This window comes from Gorilla gorilla, chromosome 7, assembly GCF_029281585.2.
Source record: "Gorilla gorilla gorilla isolate KB3781 chromosome 7, NHGRI_mGorGor1-v2.1_pri, whole genome shotgun sequence".
NCBI lineage: Eukaryota > Metazoa > Chordata > Mammalia > Primates > Hominidae > Gorilla > Gorilla gorilla.
Window position 1 is genome coordinate 79657059 of NC_073231.2, and position 15430 is coordinate 79672488.

At 46.6% G+C, this 15430-nt stretch overlaps 1 protein-coding gene across 11 annotated transcripts in view; it reads left to right on the forward strand.

The window, feature by feature from the left end:
* Window positions 1–15430, forward strand: part of ANK1 (ankyrin 1) — a 243258-nt gene that overhangs the window by 90711 nt on the left and 137117 nt on the right. For 3 of the 11 annotated variants that reach the window (XM_055349212.2, XM_055349214.2, XM_055349217.2), the window contains exon 1: window positions 8253–8364. The exons of the other annotated variants lie outside the window; for them this stretch is intronic. In XM_055349212.2, coding sequence (XP_055205187.1) covers window positions 8338–8364 — 27 coding nt within the window. In that variant the 5' untranslated portion in view covers window positions 8253–8337. Of the gene's footprint in view, window positions 1–8252; window positions 8365–15430 lie in introns of those variants that run through there. 11 annotated transcript variants of the gene reach the window in all.

Sequence of the window (15430 nt, forward strand, 5' to 3'; positions counted from 1 at the left end):
TTATGTAGTGTACAAAAAGAATTTCACAATTAAATGAAAAGGCTATTAAAATACTCCTCCTTTTTCCAACTACATATCCAAGCGAAGCCAGATCTTCACATACCTCAACTGACACAACTTATTCCACCACATTGATGTAGATGGCAATATGGGAACGTATCTGTTTTTTTCTTAAGCCAGATGTTAAACAGATTTGCAAAAATGGAAAGTAGTGACCCTCTTTGCACTGATTTGTTTTTGGAAAATATAGTTATTTTTCAGAAAAATATGTTGTCTGTATTAATGTGAAATTGGTTTATTATGCTATGTTCAAATGAATTAATATATACATAGTTTTAGAAACTCTCAGTTTTAATTTCTGATATAGTAAATATTGCTAGATATAACTCACATTTAAGAAAAAGCTCTATGGGGCTGAGTGGAGTGGCTCATGCTTGTAATCTCAGTACTCGGGGAGGCTGAATCAGGAGGATCGCTTGAGCCCACGAGTTCAAGACCAGCCTGGGCAACATAGTGAGATCCTGTCTCTACAAAAAATAAATTAAAAAAATTAGCTGGGTGCAGTGGCACAAGCCTGTAGTCCCAGCTACTTCGAGGCTGAGGTGGGAGGATTGCTTGAGCTCAGGAGTTCTAGACTGTAGCAAGCCATGATTGTAACAATGTGCCCCTACCTGGGTGACAGAGCAAGAATCAGAGAGAGAGAGAGAGAGAGAGAAAGAGACAAAGAGAGAGAGACAGAGAGAGAGACAAAAAGAGGGACAGAGAGAGACAAAAAGAGGGACAGAGAGAGAGAAAGAAAGAAAGAAAGAAGAGAGAGAGAGAAAGAGCTCTATGAGAGACAGAGAAAGAAGAGAGAAAGAGCTCTATGACAGAGAGAAACACACACACACACACACACAGAAAGAAAGAAACAGCTCTATGGGATCCTTAATATTTTTTACTGTAAAAGGGTCCCGAGATAAAAAAGTTTGAGTTCCATTCAACACTATTCTAAGTTTACCGGAATGAGTGGGAGTTTACCCTTGAATTTTTAAAAAATTAGTTAAACATCTGTTGTTTAACCTTTTAAAGCTTTTAGTTTCCCCGCTCTTCATGCTGACTTTTTAAAATGACTGAGGTCACTTCTCTGTTTTCACCGTGTTTTGCCGGAATGTGGGAATTTCGCAGCACTCTAAGCCAGTGCCGAGCAGATGGAGATGTGTAAAGTTTAAGCGAATGAGAATCAAGTTTTCAGAATCTGGAATATGTTCTAAAAATATTGATCTCCTAAACTGGTAGCCTGAGCAAACATTTAACATGAAATAAAGTAAATCAGTAATCTCCCTCCCATAGTTACCCTCTGATTGAAAAAGACCAGATTATTTTGCAGGCAATTAATTAATCCCTCTCATAGCCAGGGAGAGAAGCCAGCCAACTCACCTTGTGAATTTAGTATGATATGATACTAAAACTGGAGACAATTTAGGAAAAGAAAATGATAGGCCATGTGGGGGTTTTAAATATGTACACATTCTTCGATATACTTCCCTTTGACAATTCCCCTGCTGTTGAGGGTGGGCTGGTTTAGTGATTTGCTTCTAGCAAATAGAATGTGGCAGAAGTGATGATATGTGATGTCTAGACTAGGCCATGACAGCCTCGTGGCTTCTGCCTTCTCTCTTAGGTCACCCTGGGAAAAGCTAGCTGCAGTGTAAGAGGATGGTTGGCAGCCCTATGGGAGGTCCATGAGGTGAGGAGCTGAGAGCTTCTGCCAGCAGCCATCTGAGGATCTTGGAAGTGAATCCCAGCCCCAGTTGGGCCTTCAGATGACTGCATCCCCAGCTGACATCTTGATGGCAACTTCTTGAGAGACACTGTGCCAGTACCACCCAGATGAGCTGCCCCTGAATTCCCAACCCACAGAAACTCTGAAATACTAAATTTACGTATTTTAATTCAGCACAATTGGGGGCTACTTTGTTATGCAGCAGCAGCAAATTAAAATAACCAATATAACTTATGAATATATAGGTGCAAAAATCCTGTAGAAAATTCCACAACTCTAATTCAGTGGTGCTATATTACAAGTAATTCATTATGACCAAGAAGGGTTTAACCCAAAAATGGAAGAATAGTTTAGCATTAGAAAAATCTATTAATGCAATGTACCACCTTCACAAAAAAGGAAAAGAAAAATTTGGATTTCAACATTAATTCATGATTAAAATTTTAATAAACTGAGACTAGAAGCTAACTTCCTTAACTAATAAAAAGATATTCACAAAAGTCCTACATAAACATTATACTTCATGGTAAAACTTTAAAAGCAGCTCCATTTAAGTCAGCAACTAGATAAACATGCTATCACTGTTTCCGTTCAAAAATATATTGGATATCTTACCCAATGTAATAGAGCAAGAAAAGCAAAGAAGGGGTACAAAAACTGTAAAAGAAGAGAACAAAATGTCCTGATTTGTGAATAATAATTGTCTACAGAGAAAAATCAAAGAGAATCATGGTCAATTTTTTTGAAGGCTAGTCAAGTGAAGCAGTGGGAATGGAGAAGGAACAAATAAATCTGTAACTGAATGTGATCAATTAGTTGTAAACATCACTGCACTCAGACCAGCCAGGGACAAACTATGAGACCTCATAATAGAGCTCAACAAGATTTCTGGCTACAAGCTCAAGATACAAAAATGTATGTATCTATAGACCGTAACAACCCAATAAAAATATCAAACAAGAGGGCAAAGGACCAAGAGAAGCTTTGATGCTTTTTTTTCTCTCTCTCCCTCCCTCTTTTTTCTCTTTTCTTTCTTTCCTTTCCTTTCCTTTCCCTTCCTTCCTTCCTTCCTTCCTTCCTTCCTTCCTTTCTTTCTTTCTTTTTTTTTTTTCATCTCTCTCTCTCTCCCCCCCCCTTTCTCTCTCCCTTTCTCTCTTTCTTTCTTTCTTTTAGATAGGGTCTCATTCTCATTACCCAGGCTGGAGTGCCGTGGCATGATCATCGCTCACTGCGGCCTCAATGACTTCCCAGGCTCAGGTGATCCTCCCACCTCAGCCTCCCCAGTAGCTGGGACTACAGATGCAAGCCACCACACCTGGCTACTTTTTTCTATTTTTAGTAGAGATGGGGTTTTGCCATGTTGCCCAAGTGATCGGCCTCCCAGAGTGCTGGGATGACAGGTGTAGGCCACTGTGCCCAGCTGTTATGATGCTTTTCTAGAGGAATAAAGCAAAGAGACTTCCTCAACAATACTAAGACTTATTACAGACAATATTAAAACTTATTATAAAATGTATTATTAGTTGCAGTAGCAATGAAGACAGTATGACATCAGTACTGAGATAGACTTATAGGCCAATGGATCATAGGAGAGAGTTCTCCTCTCCAACAGACTCATGCATGTGGAGACTTAATAAACGATGAACATGACACAGTTCAGCTGGGAGAGGATGGGCTATTCAATCAATGGTGCAGGGATATTTCATTATCCACATAGTAAAAATCAGAACTCAACTCACATCATACACAAAATAAGTCAAGTGGATTTAAAGACCTAAATATGAGAAGTAAAACTATAGGTCGGGCGTGGTGGCTCATGCCTGTAATCTCAGCACTTTGGGAGGCCAAGGTGGGCAGATCACTTGAAATCAGGAGTTCGAGACCAGCCTGACCAACGTGGTGACACCCTGTCTCTACTAAAAATACAAACATTAGCCAGGCATGGTGGCGAGTGCCTGTAGTCCCAGCTATTCGGGAGGCCGAGGCAGGAGAATTGCTGGAACCCGGGAGGCGGAGGTTGCAGTGAGCTGAGATGGTGCCATTGCACTCTAGCCTGGGTGACAGAGCAAGACTCCATCTCAAAAACAAAAAACAAAACAAAAACCCTATAAAATAAATATAATACAGAAAAAATTGTATAAGCTCAGGGTAGAAGTGGACTTCTTAAACAAGACAAAAGAAACACAAACCATAAAGAAAATGATCAACATATTTGACACGTTAAAACCCATATTGGTTCATTAAAAGATACCATTTTAAAAAGTGTAAAGAACTACACACTGGGAGGAGATATTTTCAATGCACATAACTGAAAAATGATTCGTATTCAGACTGCAGAGAACTCCTCCACCTCGATAAGAAAAAGACAAACAACATAACAGAAAAATGGGCAAAGGGCTTGAATAGTAATTTCATAGAAGAGGAAAAGTAAATGGCCCATAAACATGTGAAAAGATGCTCAACCTCATTAGTAATCATGGAAATGCAAATAAAAAGCACCACACCATACCATTTTATACCAACCAGATTGACAAAAATATTAAAGTCTGACAATACCAAATGTTGTTGAACTTGCAGGGCAACCACATAACCCTGCTATTGACAGTGTAAATTGGAAGAGCCAATTTCAAAAACAAGTCAGTGTTATCTAATAAGATTGAAGATACATGTACGGTACAATTCAGTAATTCTCCTGCTAGCATACACACTAGAAAGATCTCACACACGTGCACTGGGAAGCTTTTATAAGAATGTTCATAGCAATAACGTTTTAATAGGAAAAAGTTGAAAACAGCTCAAATTCCATTAGCAGTAAAATGGATAAATACTTGTGGTCTTAGCAACTCAGGAGGCTGAGGCAGGAGGATTGCTTGAGCCCAGGAGTTCAAGGCTGCAGTGAATCGTGATGGGGTCACTGCACTCCAAGCCTGGGTGACAGAATGAGATCCCATCTGGAAAGTAAATAAATATTGTGTACTATTTGCCTACAATGGGATATCACACAGCAGTGAAAAGGAATAAATGAATCCTGGCTGAATTTCAGGAACATGACGTTGCAGCAAAAATGCAAGCAGCAGAAGAATTCACACAGCATAATAATTCTATTTATTCACAGTCCGAAAACATGGCAAAACTAAACAAGACATTGTTTAAAGATACAACCATAAGGTGAAACCCCGTCTCTACTAAAAATACAAAAATTAGCTGGGCATGGTGGCGTGTGCCTGTAGTCCCAGCTACTCGGGAGGGTGAGGCAGGAGGATGGCTTGAACCTGGGAGGTAGAGCCGAGATCACGCCACTGCACTCCAGCCTGGTGACAGAGCGAGATGCCGTCTCAAAAAACAAACAAACAAAAATCATACAACCATAAGTGGCAAAACTGTAGAGAGAAACAAGGGATGATAAACACAAAATTCAGGATAATGTTTCCATCTCTGTTGGGGAGGGGAGCAGGGCATGAGGTCGATGGAATCCCATGAAAGACTGGGGCATTGGAACCCAGAGCCTCTTTGTTAGCTGGGTCATGGGCACATGACACTATCAGTTTATTATCTTTTTGTTGCCTTCCAGATGGGTATAGATATAGATGGGGAACGTATATTGTCTAACTGTGAACTGAATTAAAGCGTTAATCTAATGCAAAATGGCTCACATGGCCTCCAGACCCTAGATCCAAATGGCTTGGGTAGAAACCTTGCACCGTGTCTTCTTGAGTAGCTCTCTTAATCTCCCCGTGCCTCCGTTTCTTCACAATGACTGGATCTGACGAGAGTGAATTACAGTGTAATTATAAGGGTTTTATGTATGACTAAATATTTTGTCAAGTGCTTAAAGTAGTATCTGGTACCAGGAAAGCACTATATATATGTTTGTTAAACAAAGGGTGGGGGCTTGTGAAGGGGTTTGGGGGAGTGGAGAGGAGCACTGAATTTTCTAGGTGTTCTCATAATCCGGGAGCAAAACTTTAAAAGCCTGGCCCTGCATTTCCAGCGTGGGGACAGCTTTTGCGGCCCCCTTTCAGAGACTTGAGGGAAACAAGGTATTCTATGGCAGATAACTTGGGAAGCTCTTGGGGCAGTCTGTTGATGAAGGGAGGGACAAATGTCACTCCAATTCACAGTCCATGACATGCCTGTCCTTAGTTCCTTGTCATGGGGGCAGCTGCTTCCAGGGGTGAATTTGAGGTTCTCAAGCACATCGTGAGTCCGGCTCCCTGAAACCAAGCTCCCTGAAACCAGGCTGCTCCCTGAAACCAGCCCAGCTCCCTTTCACCTGGTTGTTGTTTTGCCCCTGAGCACGCCTGGCCTTTTCCTCCGCTTCCTGTATCCAAGGGAGAGGAGCCTTGTGTTGCCTGGGGTGACCTGGTTCTGGGGTTAAATTCTGAAATGACCTGGCTCCCAGAGAAGCTGTGCTGGCCCGCCTCAAGCCTGAGGGACTGGGGAGGCACCATGTTGCCCACCGGAAGCACTGCACAAGGAACTAGCAGGATCCTAAGCTTTGGAATTATACTCTCTACCTACAGGACGTTTCCTACATCATGTGACACTCTGTGTTCATATGCTGGTGTTCTCTCTTCTGAGTGTGGGAACTCCAAAGAGAAAAATATTGTTGCTCCTCTTCCCTGGATGGTGAAACGGCTTCTAGCTTTTGTCACTCCTGCTGGTGACAACCACGGGTTTGTTCCAGAAGCCATTACTGAGCACTTGCTATGTTCTGAGTCAGCTAATATTTAAGCCTCATTCTTGCCCCTGAGTGGGGTGCATGCCACGCTGCCCCCTCGTGAGTGAGCCTGGCCCAGTATGTGTTGCCAAGTGAGATCATCTGTCCTTCGGGGAGGCTGTCTGAAATCATGTCTAACGTGACCTGCTTCTTTTACATGTTTTAGCTTTGTGGCTCCCTCAAAACAAACAAACAACAACAACAACAACAACAACAACAACAACAAAACAGCCATTGTTTTGAGTCCAAGTGCTTCAAAAGGCTCCTGCTTAAGGACTGTGCTGTGGTAGACATGGCGGTTCCTTCTAGCCCACATGTGGCCTAGAACTCTGTCAGCTCTGTCAGGCACTAGTCCCTGGGGAGATGGCCCAGCGTCCATGGGGTGCGCTCCAGCTGCTGTGGAAAACACAGACGGGTCATGAAGCTGATCTCGGTGGCATCTTTCCGCAGCAGCTGTGCCCTCATGGCAAGGCCAGTTTGGTGCTGCGGGAAAGCTCTAAAGCCAGATGGCGGCCTCGTCAGGGGACCTGGACCAGCGTGGGCCCAGCAGGAGGCCAAGCATCACGTGAGGAAGGCTGGAGAGACCCTTCTCAGGGAGGACTGCACCAGAGGCCCCCAGCGGTGACACCCACCCCTAGAGGAAACCATGGAGGGAGACAGCCCACACCTTAATGGCACCACCCCCAGGCTCCAGGGAGGCTGCCATGCCCCTGGCCCCGCAGCTCAGCTCCTCGGGGTCACCTGTTCCCTCTGCCAGCCACCAACTGCCATTCCAGGGTACGGTGTTCTCACTGATAAAGCCATTCTGGGCAGATGACATCTCATTCCGTTGTTGGACGGGCGGACGTTGCAAAAGGCGGCTTCCTAGGCCAGGCCTGCAGGAGCTTGGCCTGGGATGGTCCAGCCTGGCTGGCGGGCAGCCCCGACCTTCTGGCAGCTGCGGGACCGCCTGGGCGCCCCCCTGCCCGCGCCACCCCACACCCTCCTAGCCGCTGTTTGCGGTGACTCACCTCTGGTTCCCAGGAACGTTGTTATTTTTGGCCCTGGTGTTACTAAGATTGTGCCCAGATTCCCTGCAAATCGGCCACTAAGCAGCATGGGGCCCTAGTGAAAGCAGGCGGAGAACAGAGGGGGCAGCGCGCTTCGGGAGGCTCCCCGGCCTTGGAGAGCTCCAGCCTCCCAGGGGGGCGGAGGGGTCGGCCAGAAGGACTCCTGCGCCCCACACCCGCAGCGCCGACAGGGCGTGCGCCCTGGCTCAGCTCTCCCTGGCTGCTCCCAACCCAGGGGCACCCAGGGCCGAAGATTCCTCTACAGACCCTCCCCCTCCTTAGGAAACAAAACAAAACAAAACAAAAACCAGGAAAGGCAAATTGTGTAGATGCCACTAAAAAGAAATTCCCGCTTAGTATTGCTTCCCCTGCACCCAGCGACTTTTAGACAAGCAGAAGAGGAGATGCCCTGCCCGCGACTAAACCGGACTCCCTTTCATTTACTACCCTCTCAGCGTGTGGCCTGATGTCCAACTCTGGGCTCTGAACTCAGCTCTCCCCGGCTGCTCCCGACCCCGGGGCAACCAGGGGTCCGCGCCGGCCGAGGCCTGGGGAGCGGGGCCTCCTGGGGTTGGGGGAGGAGGTGCTCTTGTAATCTGCGGTCCCCAGGCGGGCGCCACCCCTCCGCCCGCCCGTGCCGGGAGCGCCCGGCCCGATAGCAAGCGCCTCTGGGGCCGATAAGGCCCTCGGGGGCCCGGCCCGCACGTCACAGGCCCCGCAGAGGCTGCGGTGAGTCCGCCAGCCCCAGCTGCTCCTCCTCAAGCCCCCAAGGCCCTTCGGCGGGCCCCTACTGAGAGACCAGCATGCCCTATTCTGTGGGCTTCCGCGAAGTGAGTACTGGGCGGCTGCTCGGGTGGACGGGGGGATGTCAGGAGGGGGCCACCCAGGCCGCGCCAGTAGGCAGCACGCGAGCAAGAGCAGCTTTGCACACCCCCCCCTCGCCTCCCCGTGGGCTCCCTGCCTTAGCATAGCGGCACATCGACCTTGTCGCTGAAGGCAGCAGGTGGACTCTGCCCTACTCGCTGAAGCCAGTTTCATATTTTTTACATCCAGAGATTTGCTGTCAAATTGAGTTCCAACTACCTGGGTCTCTGAATTATGTCCTGTCAGCAATAGCGCTGGGGAGGGATGGTTTTTGGATTATAGTCCAAATCTATTGAGATCTTAGAAGCTTTCCTTTGAGTCTGCTAAACTGCGTTTTGTAGGTGTGTTATTACAGGCTGCGGGGTGGGCCACCCAGCTAGGGGGCTGTCACTGTCATTTGGAAGGGGACTTTGGCTTGTTTTCTCAAAGACCCACGGAGGCCGGTGGTCTCATGGTCACACCTGCTCGGTTCTTTGGATTTATGTTGTTAATTCATGGAGAGAAATATGTCTACGAAGGAAGGGAAAGAGCGGCAGCGTGGCCTGGGGAGATAGGCTCTCATGGATATTTTTCAAGTGATAATGGCGCGTTAGCAAGGCCATTCCAGCCTTCTTGTTCTCCCTGTGTAGATAGAACCCGTCCTGTCTCTGCCTGGCAGCACGGCCAGCCTGTGCCATGTGTCAGTGTCCTTTGTTGGGTACGGTTCTTAGTTTAGTGATGGATTCAGAGCCCAGAGTTGGACATCAGGCCACACACACGCTGAGAGGGTAGTAAATGAAAAGGAGTCTGGTTTAGTCGCGGGTAGGGCATTTCGTCTTCTGCTTGTCTAAAAGTCGCTGGGTGCAGAGGAAGCAATATTAAGTGGGAATTTCTTTTTAGTGGCATCTGCACAATTTGCCTTTCCTGATTGATTTTTTTTTTTATCTAAGGAGGGGGAGGCTCTGTAGAGGAAGCTTGGGCCTCCCACTTTAGTTCCACCAGCGGCAAGCACTTCAGGTTAAGTTGGTAGAGTCTTTTTCCTCTTGTGGCGCCACTCTAGGGCAGAGGTTCAGGGTGAGTCTTGGAGACCTGATCATAGCCAACTTTGGAAGGAGGTGGGTGACTGCAGGTGTCCCGTGCAATGTGTGAACTGTCTTCAGACTCAAACGCAAGTGTTTTGCAGGAATAAGGAATGGCTGATGGAAAAAATGGGTAAAATTAGCCTTCTTTCACAAATCAAGTTACAGCCTCAAGCCACTTTTCTCTGTGTCTCAGTTTTCTTGTCTGGGAAATGGGTCTGCTGTGAGGCTGAAGTGAGTTACTCGGTTATGAAAACATTAGCAAAGGGGACAGAGGCTTGAAGACGGTTATTGTAACCAGGATCCATAGACTCAACTCACCCTTGACTTTATGGGTCAATTATAATTAGTTTCTTCTCTGTTATTGGTATATAATAATTTACATATTTGTGGAATACATGTGAGTGTTTGTTTCATGCATAGAATGTGTACTGACCAAGACAGGGTATTTGGGGTGTCCATCGACTTGAATGTTTATCATTTTTACGTGTTGGTATCATTACAAGTCCTCTCTTCTGGTAACTTTGAAATGTACATGGTATTGTTGCTATTATAGTATAGTCACCCTAATCTGCTATCAAACACCAGAACTTATTTCTTCTATCTAACTGTATGTTTGTACGCATAACCAATCTCTCTTCATTCTCTTGCCCCCCACCCACCCTTCCTGGTCTCTGGTATCTATTATTCTATTCTCTAGGTCCAAGAAATCAACTTTTTTAGCTCCTATGTATGACTGAGAACATTCAGTATTTGTCTTTCTGTGCCTCGCTTATTTCACTTAGCATAATGACCTCCAGTTACAACCACGTTGCTACAAATGACATGATTTCATTCTTTTTCATGGCTCAAGCAGCTGTAATTAGTTTTTATATTTATTTATTTAATAATAATAATTATTATTTTTAAGACAGAGTCTCGCTCTGTTGCCCAGGCTGGAGTGCAGTGGTGTGATGTTGGCTCACTGCAACCTCTGCCTCCTGTATTCAAGCAATCCTCGTGCCTCAGCCTCCTGAGTAGCTGGGACTACAGGTGCGTGCCACCATGCTTGGATAATTTTTGTATTTTTAAGTCTCAGTCTCACCATGTTGGCCAGGCTGGTCTTGAACTCCTGACCTCAGGTGATCCACCCGCTTCAGCCTCCCAAAGTGCTGGGATTATAGGCGTGAGCCACTGCGCCTGGCCTATAATAGTTTTTAAACCCAGGTTGCCACCTCTCACCCCAAAATGGTTCTGCCAGTGTCTCTGCAAAACCAGCTGACTTATTTTGAGATTAATCAAACTGAAATATATTTAGAAAAGCAGGGTTTCAGTTGTTGTTGTTGTTGCCAAAATGAACAGAGAAAATAGAGTGTTTTCTAAAGGTAAAGTGACTAAAAACCTTTGTCTTCCAGGTCTGTTTAACAACCTTTACGGCCAGGCAAGGTGGCTCACGCCGGTAATCCCAGCACTTTGGGAGGCCAAGGCAGGTGGATCATGAGGTCAGGAGTTCGAGGCCAGCCTGGCCAATATGGTGAAACCCAGCCTCTGTTAAAAATAAAAAAAAATTGGCCAGGCGTGGTGGCGTGTGCCTGTAGTCCCAGCTACTTAGGAGGCTGAGGCAGGAGAATCGCTTGAACCTGGGAGGTGGAGGTTGCAGTAAGCCGAGATGGTGCCACTGCACTCCAGCCTGGGTGACAGAGCGAGACTCTGCCTCAAAAACAAACAAACAAACAAACAAAAACCTTTAACAAGCATTTATGAAGCACCTATTGTGTATTAGGTCCCGTTGGGGCACCGGGAATATAGCAGTGAATAAAACTGACAAAAACTCTGTCCTTGCAGAGCTTATTTCCCAGCAGGGGAAGGAAACAGGCTAAAAACAAAATAAAGGAGTAAACTGCATTCTGTTGAAAGGTGAAAAGTCAGTCCTGTTATTGAGGGAGAGGGAAGCGGGCAAGGGAAATAGGATGTGTGGGGAGTTCTGCAACTGAAATAGGGTACTTTGAGACAGCCTCATTGAGGTGCCATTGGATAAAGAGGTGAAGGAAACAGCCAGGCCAAACTCCAGAGGAAACAGCGCATGCAAAAGTCCTGAGGCAGGCATGTGTCATGGGAATAACCGGGAGGCCAGTGTGGCTGAAGCAGAGTGAGACAGGAGGAGCAGGAGGAGGTGAGGTTGGAGAGATTGGGGAAGGGGCGCAGGTGCAGAAGATGCAGGGCTTTGTACATTGATGTGGGGATTTTACTTCTGCCTTGAGCGAGATGAGAAGCATTAGATAGTATTTGTAGGAGGCAAATGGCACCATCTGACTTCTACCTATACCTATGACTTCCTAATGTCTTTGAAACCAGGGATTCACATTTTGTAGGGATGGGCTACCAAATTAAACCACCTGATATAGTGTGGCAAATGGTGTTATCATGCAATTGTAGTACAACCGTTCTCAACTTGCTTCTCTCTGGGATAGATAGGGCTGGTTGTTGACGTAGTTCTGCATGACATATTTCATGGCTATACCTGGGTATTAATAATCCCCCTCTCTCTTACATGTTCCTATTTAATGAGAAAATAGTGCCATAGATGCTCCCTACTTAATAATTTACCACTGGTTATATTTAAAAGGAGATGGGAGCCACTATAAAATCACAATTCATATGTAATATATGAATTTGCAATCACAGCTGCAGAAGATCCTTCATGGTCTTCTTGGGACCTTGGCATGGATAAAGCGGAACAAGGTTCTGGAGCATGAGCTGTCAAGAAAGCTCGGGTGTAAGTGTGCAAGAGCAGAGCTGTGATAGAGGGGAACCTTGAATGTGTTCTAAGTTTTAAAAAGCAACAGTGGTCTTCTTACAGGTGGTCTCACTCCCTCTAATCCATTCTTCACACACAACCAAAGTGCTGTTTTAGAAGGGCAAATCTTACCACTTCACTTTCTTGCTTTAAATCTTCAGTGGCTTCACAGTGTTCTTAGGACAGTGTAGACTCCTTCCTGAGATGCCTCCTGTCCTGATCCTGCACTGTTGTATTTATTTTTTTTTTATTGTTTGTTTGTTTGAGACAGGGTCTCACTGTATTGCCCAGGCTGGAGTGCAGTGGCACAAGCATAGCTCACTGCAGCCTCCAACTCCTGGGCTCAAGTGATCCTCCTTCCTCAGCCTCCAGATTAGCTGGGACTGCAGGTGTGTGCACCTCCACGTTCGGCTAATTTTTGTATTTTTTGTAGAGACAGGGGTCTCACTATGTTGCCCAGGCTAGTCTTGAACTCCTGGCCTCCAGTGAGCTTCCCTCTTTGGCCTCTCAAAGCACAGGGTTTACAGGCATGAGCCACCGCACCCGGCCCTGGACTACTTCTTATTCAGAACTCCCACAATAATTGCTCCAGGACACTGTCAGTTCCTTCAACAGGCTGCACTTGGACATTTTTATATAATATTCAGAAACTCTACATGGGTGGAACTCAGGCTTGCCTTGTTCACTGCTGTGTCCTTGGCACTTAGCACAGTGCCTGCCACATGGTAGATGCTCATTAAACGTTGGTTGCATTCATGAATGAACAGTAAATTATTTGCAGAACACCTCGTGGTTGATGACTGCTTAGCAGTTTGCTCACAAACCGGCGATTGAAAATTATTGCTCTAGGGTTTGCATGGATGACTTTTTAGATACTCTGCTCTTGGGATTTTTTAAAATTCATAAAATAGTTTCTCCTTCCTCTGAACTCTCATTGCACTTTATCAGAACATCCCTCAGGGCCCTCCTCATTTTCCACACCTCCCCGCTTATTTATATATATGTCATCTCTCCTCCACGCTGTGAGTGGGCGGGAGGCGGGCAACAGCTCCATCTGACTCATCTTTGAGTCACTTCCTCTTATTTTCCCTGGCTTCGACCAAGGTCTCGAACCTGGGGCTGAAAAATAGATTTGTTAAGTGAATTAATTGGAAACCCATGAATGAGTCTGAGCTCCTGCTTCTCCTTCACTTGCCCAGATCGTGAGCTTTGGCTGTTAGGAAAATGTTGGGCCAATTGATGTCCGGAAGATCTGGAAAATAAATTTGCAAGCTGGCCCCGTGCGGGAGTAGGTGGTCACAGCCTGACACCCCTGCCGGCCGAGGTTTCTCAGCACAGCCCAGCCTGGACTGCAGCCCTCTCAGGGCAAGTGTGGCATTTGTCATCATTCTCCCACAGGCAGTGACAACCAATTAGAAATCTAGTGAGAAGTGGCATTGTTTTCCCTGCTGCCTCCCGCTCACCCTTGACCGTCACCCTCCCCTCGGCTGCTGCTCTCTGAGCAGAGGCTGATTTATCTCCTGAATTTACTGTGGGGGCTCAGGAAGAAAAGCGCATTACAGGAGGAAGGCTGACTGCTGCTAATGGGCCCGGCTGAGCAGCTGCTGAAACCTATTAGTGTGTAGGGGAAGGTGGCGCAGGAATGAGACAGGGTGTGTTGCCTGTGCAGAAAACTTGTTTATAGACAGATTAGGAAAAACAAAGCAAGCAAACAACCTTCTGCCCCCCAGCCCTTCTTTCCTATAGGAACGCCTGGAAGGGTTTTCCTTCCTGAGAAAGCTCTGGGCCCCCCATGGTGTCTGGAAGGCAGCGGGGAGCCTCTGTGGCCCTCCCCCAGGGTGTTATTGGTCAGAACACTGTTCTGCCCTTTCCAGATGTGGGAAATGAAGCAATATTTTGGAAGAAAGGGCACCTGGTTTCAGTTTCCTTCAGAAAGTTAGTGCCTCCCCACTTTGGGAGTCTGAGGTGGGAGGATCACGAGGTCAAGAGATCAAGACCATCCTGGTCAACGTGGTGAAACCCCGTCCCTGCCTAAAAATACAAAAATCAGCTGGGCATGGTGGCGCGCACCTGTAGTCCCAGCTACTCAGGAGGCTGAGGCAGGAGAATCACTTGAACCTGGGAGGCAGAGGTTGCAGTGAGCAGAGCTGCACTCTAGCCTGGAGACAGAGCAAGTCTCCGTTCAAAAAAAAAAAAAAAGAAAGAAAGAGAGAAAGTTAGTGCCTGCCAATGGATCACCTGAGGTTAGGAGCTTGAGACCAGCCTGGCCAACATGGCAAAACCCCATCTCTAAAAATACAAAAATTAGCCAGTCATGGTGGTAGGCGCCTGTAATCCCAGCTACTCGGGAGGCTGAGGCAGGAGAATCACTTGAACCCAGCAGGCGGAGGTTGCAGTGAGCTGAGAGTGAGATGCCATCTCAAAAAAAAAAAAAAAAAACAAACAAAAAACAAAGTTAGTACTGAGAAAAGCTGAAAAGAGGCTGGCACAGGTCCAGCCCTTCTCCACACCTAGGGGCGCAGCCACTGATGGAGGGTGATGATGATTTGCAAACAGTGGAGCAGATTCCAGCTACTCAGAAAACCTATTAGCGGCTTGTGCAGCCACCTGGTGCCCTCTGTCCTGCTGTCAGCCCACTCTGGCAACCTCTCCTCTGGGTGGGGGAGCTGGGCTGGGCCAGGGTGTGTACCTGTAGTTTGCTTTTTCTCCAAAGGGAGTCAATGGCTAGAGGTCCCTCATCTCCCATCTGTCTAACCTCTAACATGTCTAAGTCCCGCTTGGGACTGGCTAATGTTCTGTCTACACGGCGTGATTTGAAGGTGCCAGAATGTCTTCGTAGTCTTTGAATACCTCCCCCAACCCCCATTAGCCAGAAAGTCTAAAGTTCCGCCATCAGAGATTATTCCTTAAATTCTTAAAGGGGTTTTATATCTCAAAGTCTTCTATTAATTGCATGCATTTAAAGCTGTATAATAGGATCTCGAGTTGTACAGATGCAGGGAACTAGTTCTTAGTGGGATTAGTTGAGGATTAGGCAAACGCCAGGAGTGAGATTCAGGGCAGGTCATGAATTGGTGGGGTGGGGGTGGGAGGTGCAGAGGTGTTGGTGCAGTGGTTAGGGGGGAAGGGGAAGCTCGCTCCCTGAGCTCCCTGAGCTCCCTGAGCTCCCTGACTTAGGATAGTGACTGGGCTCAAGAT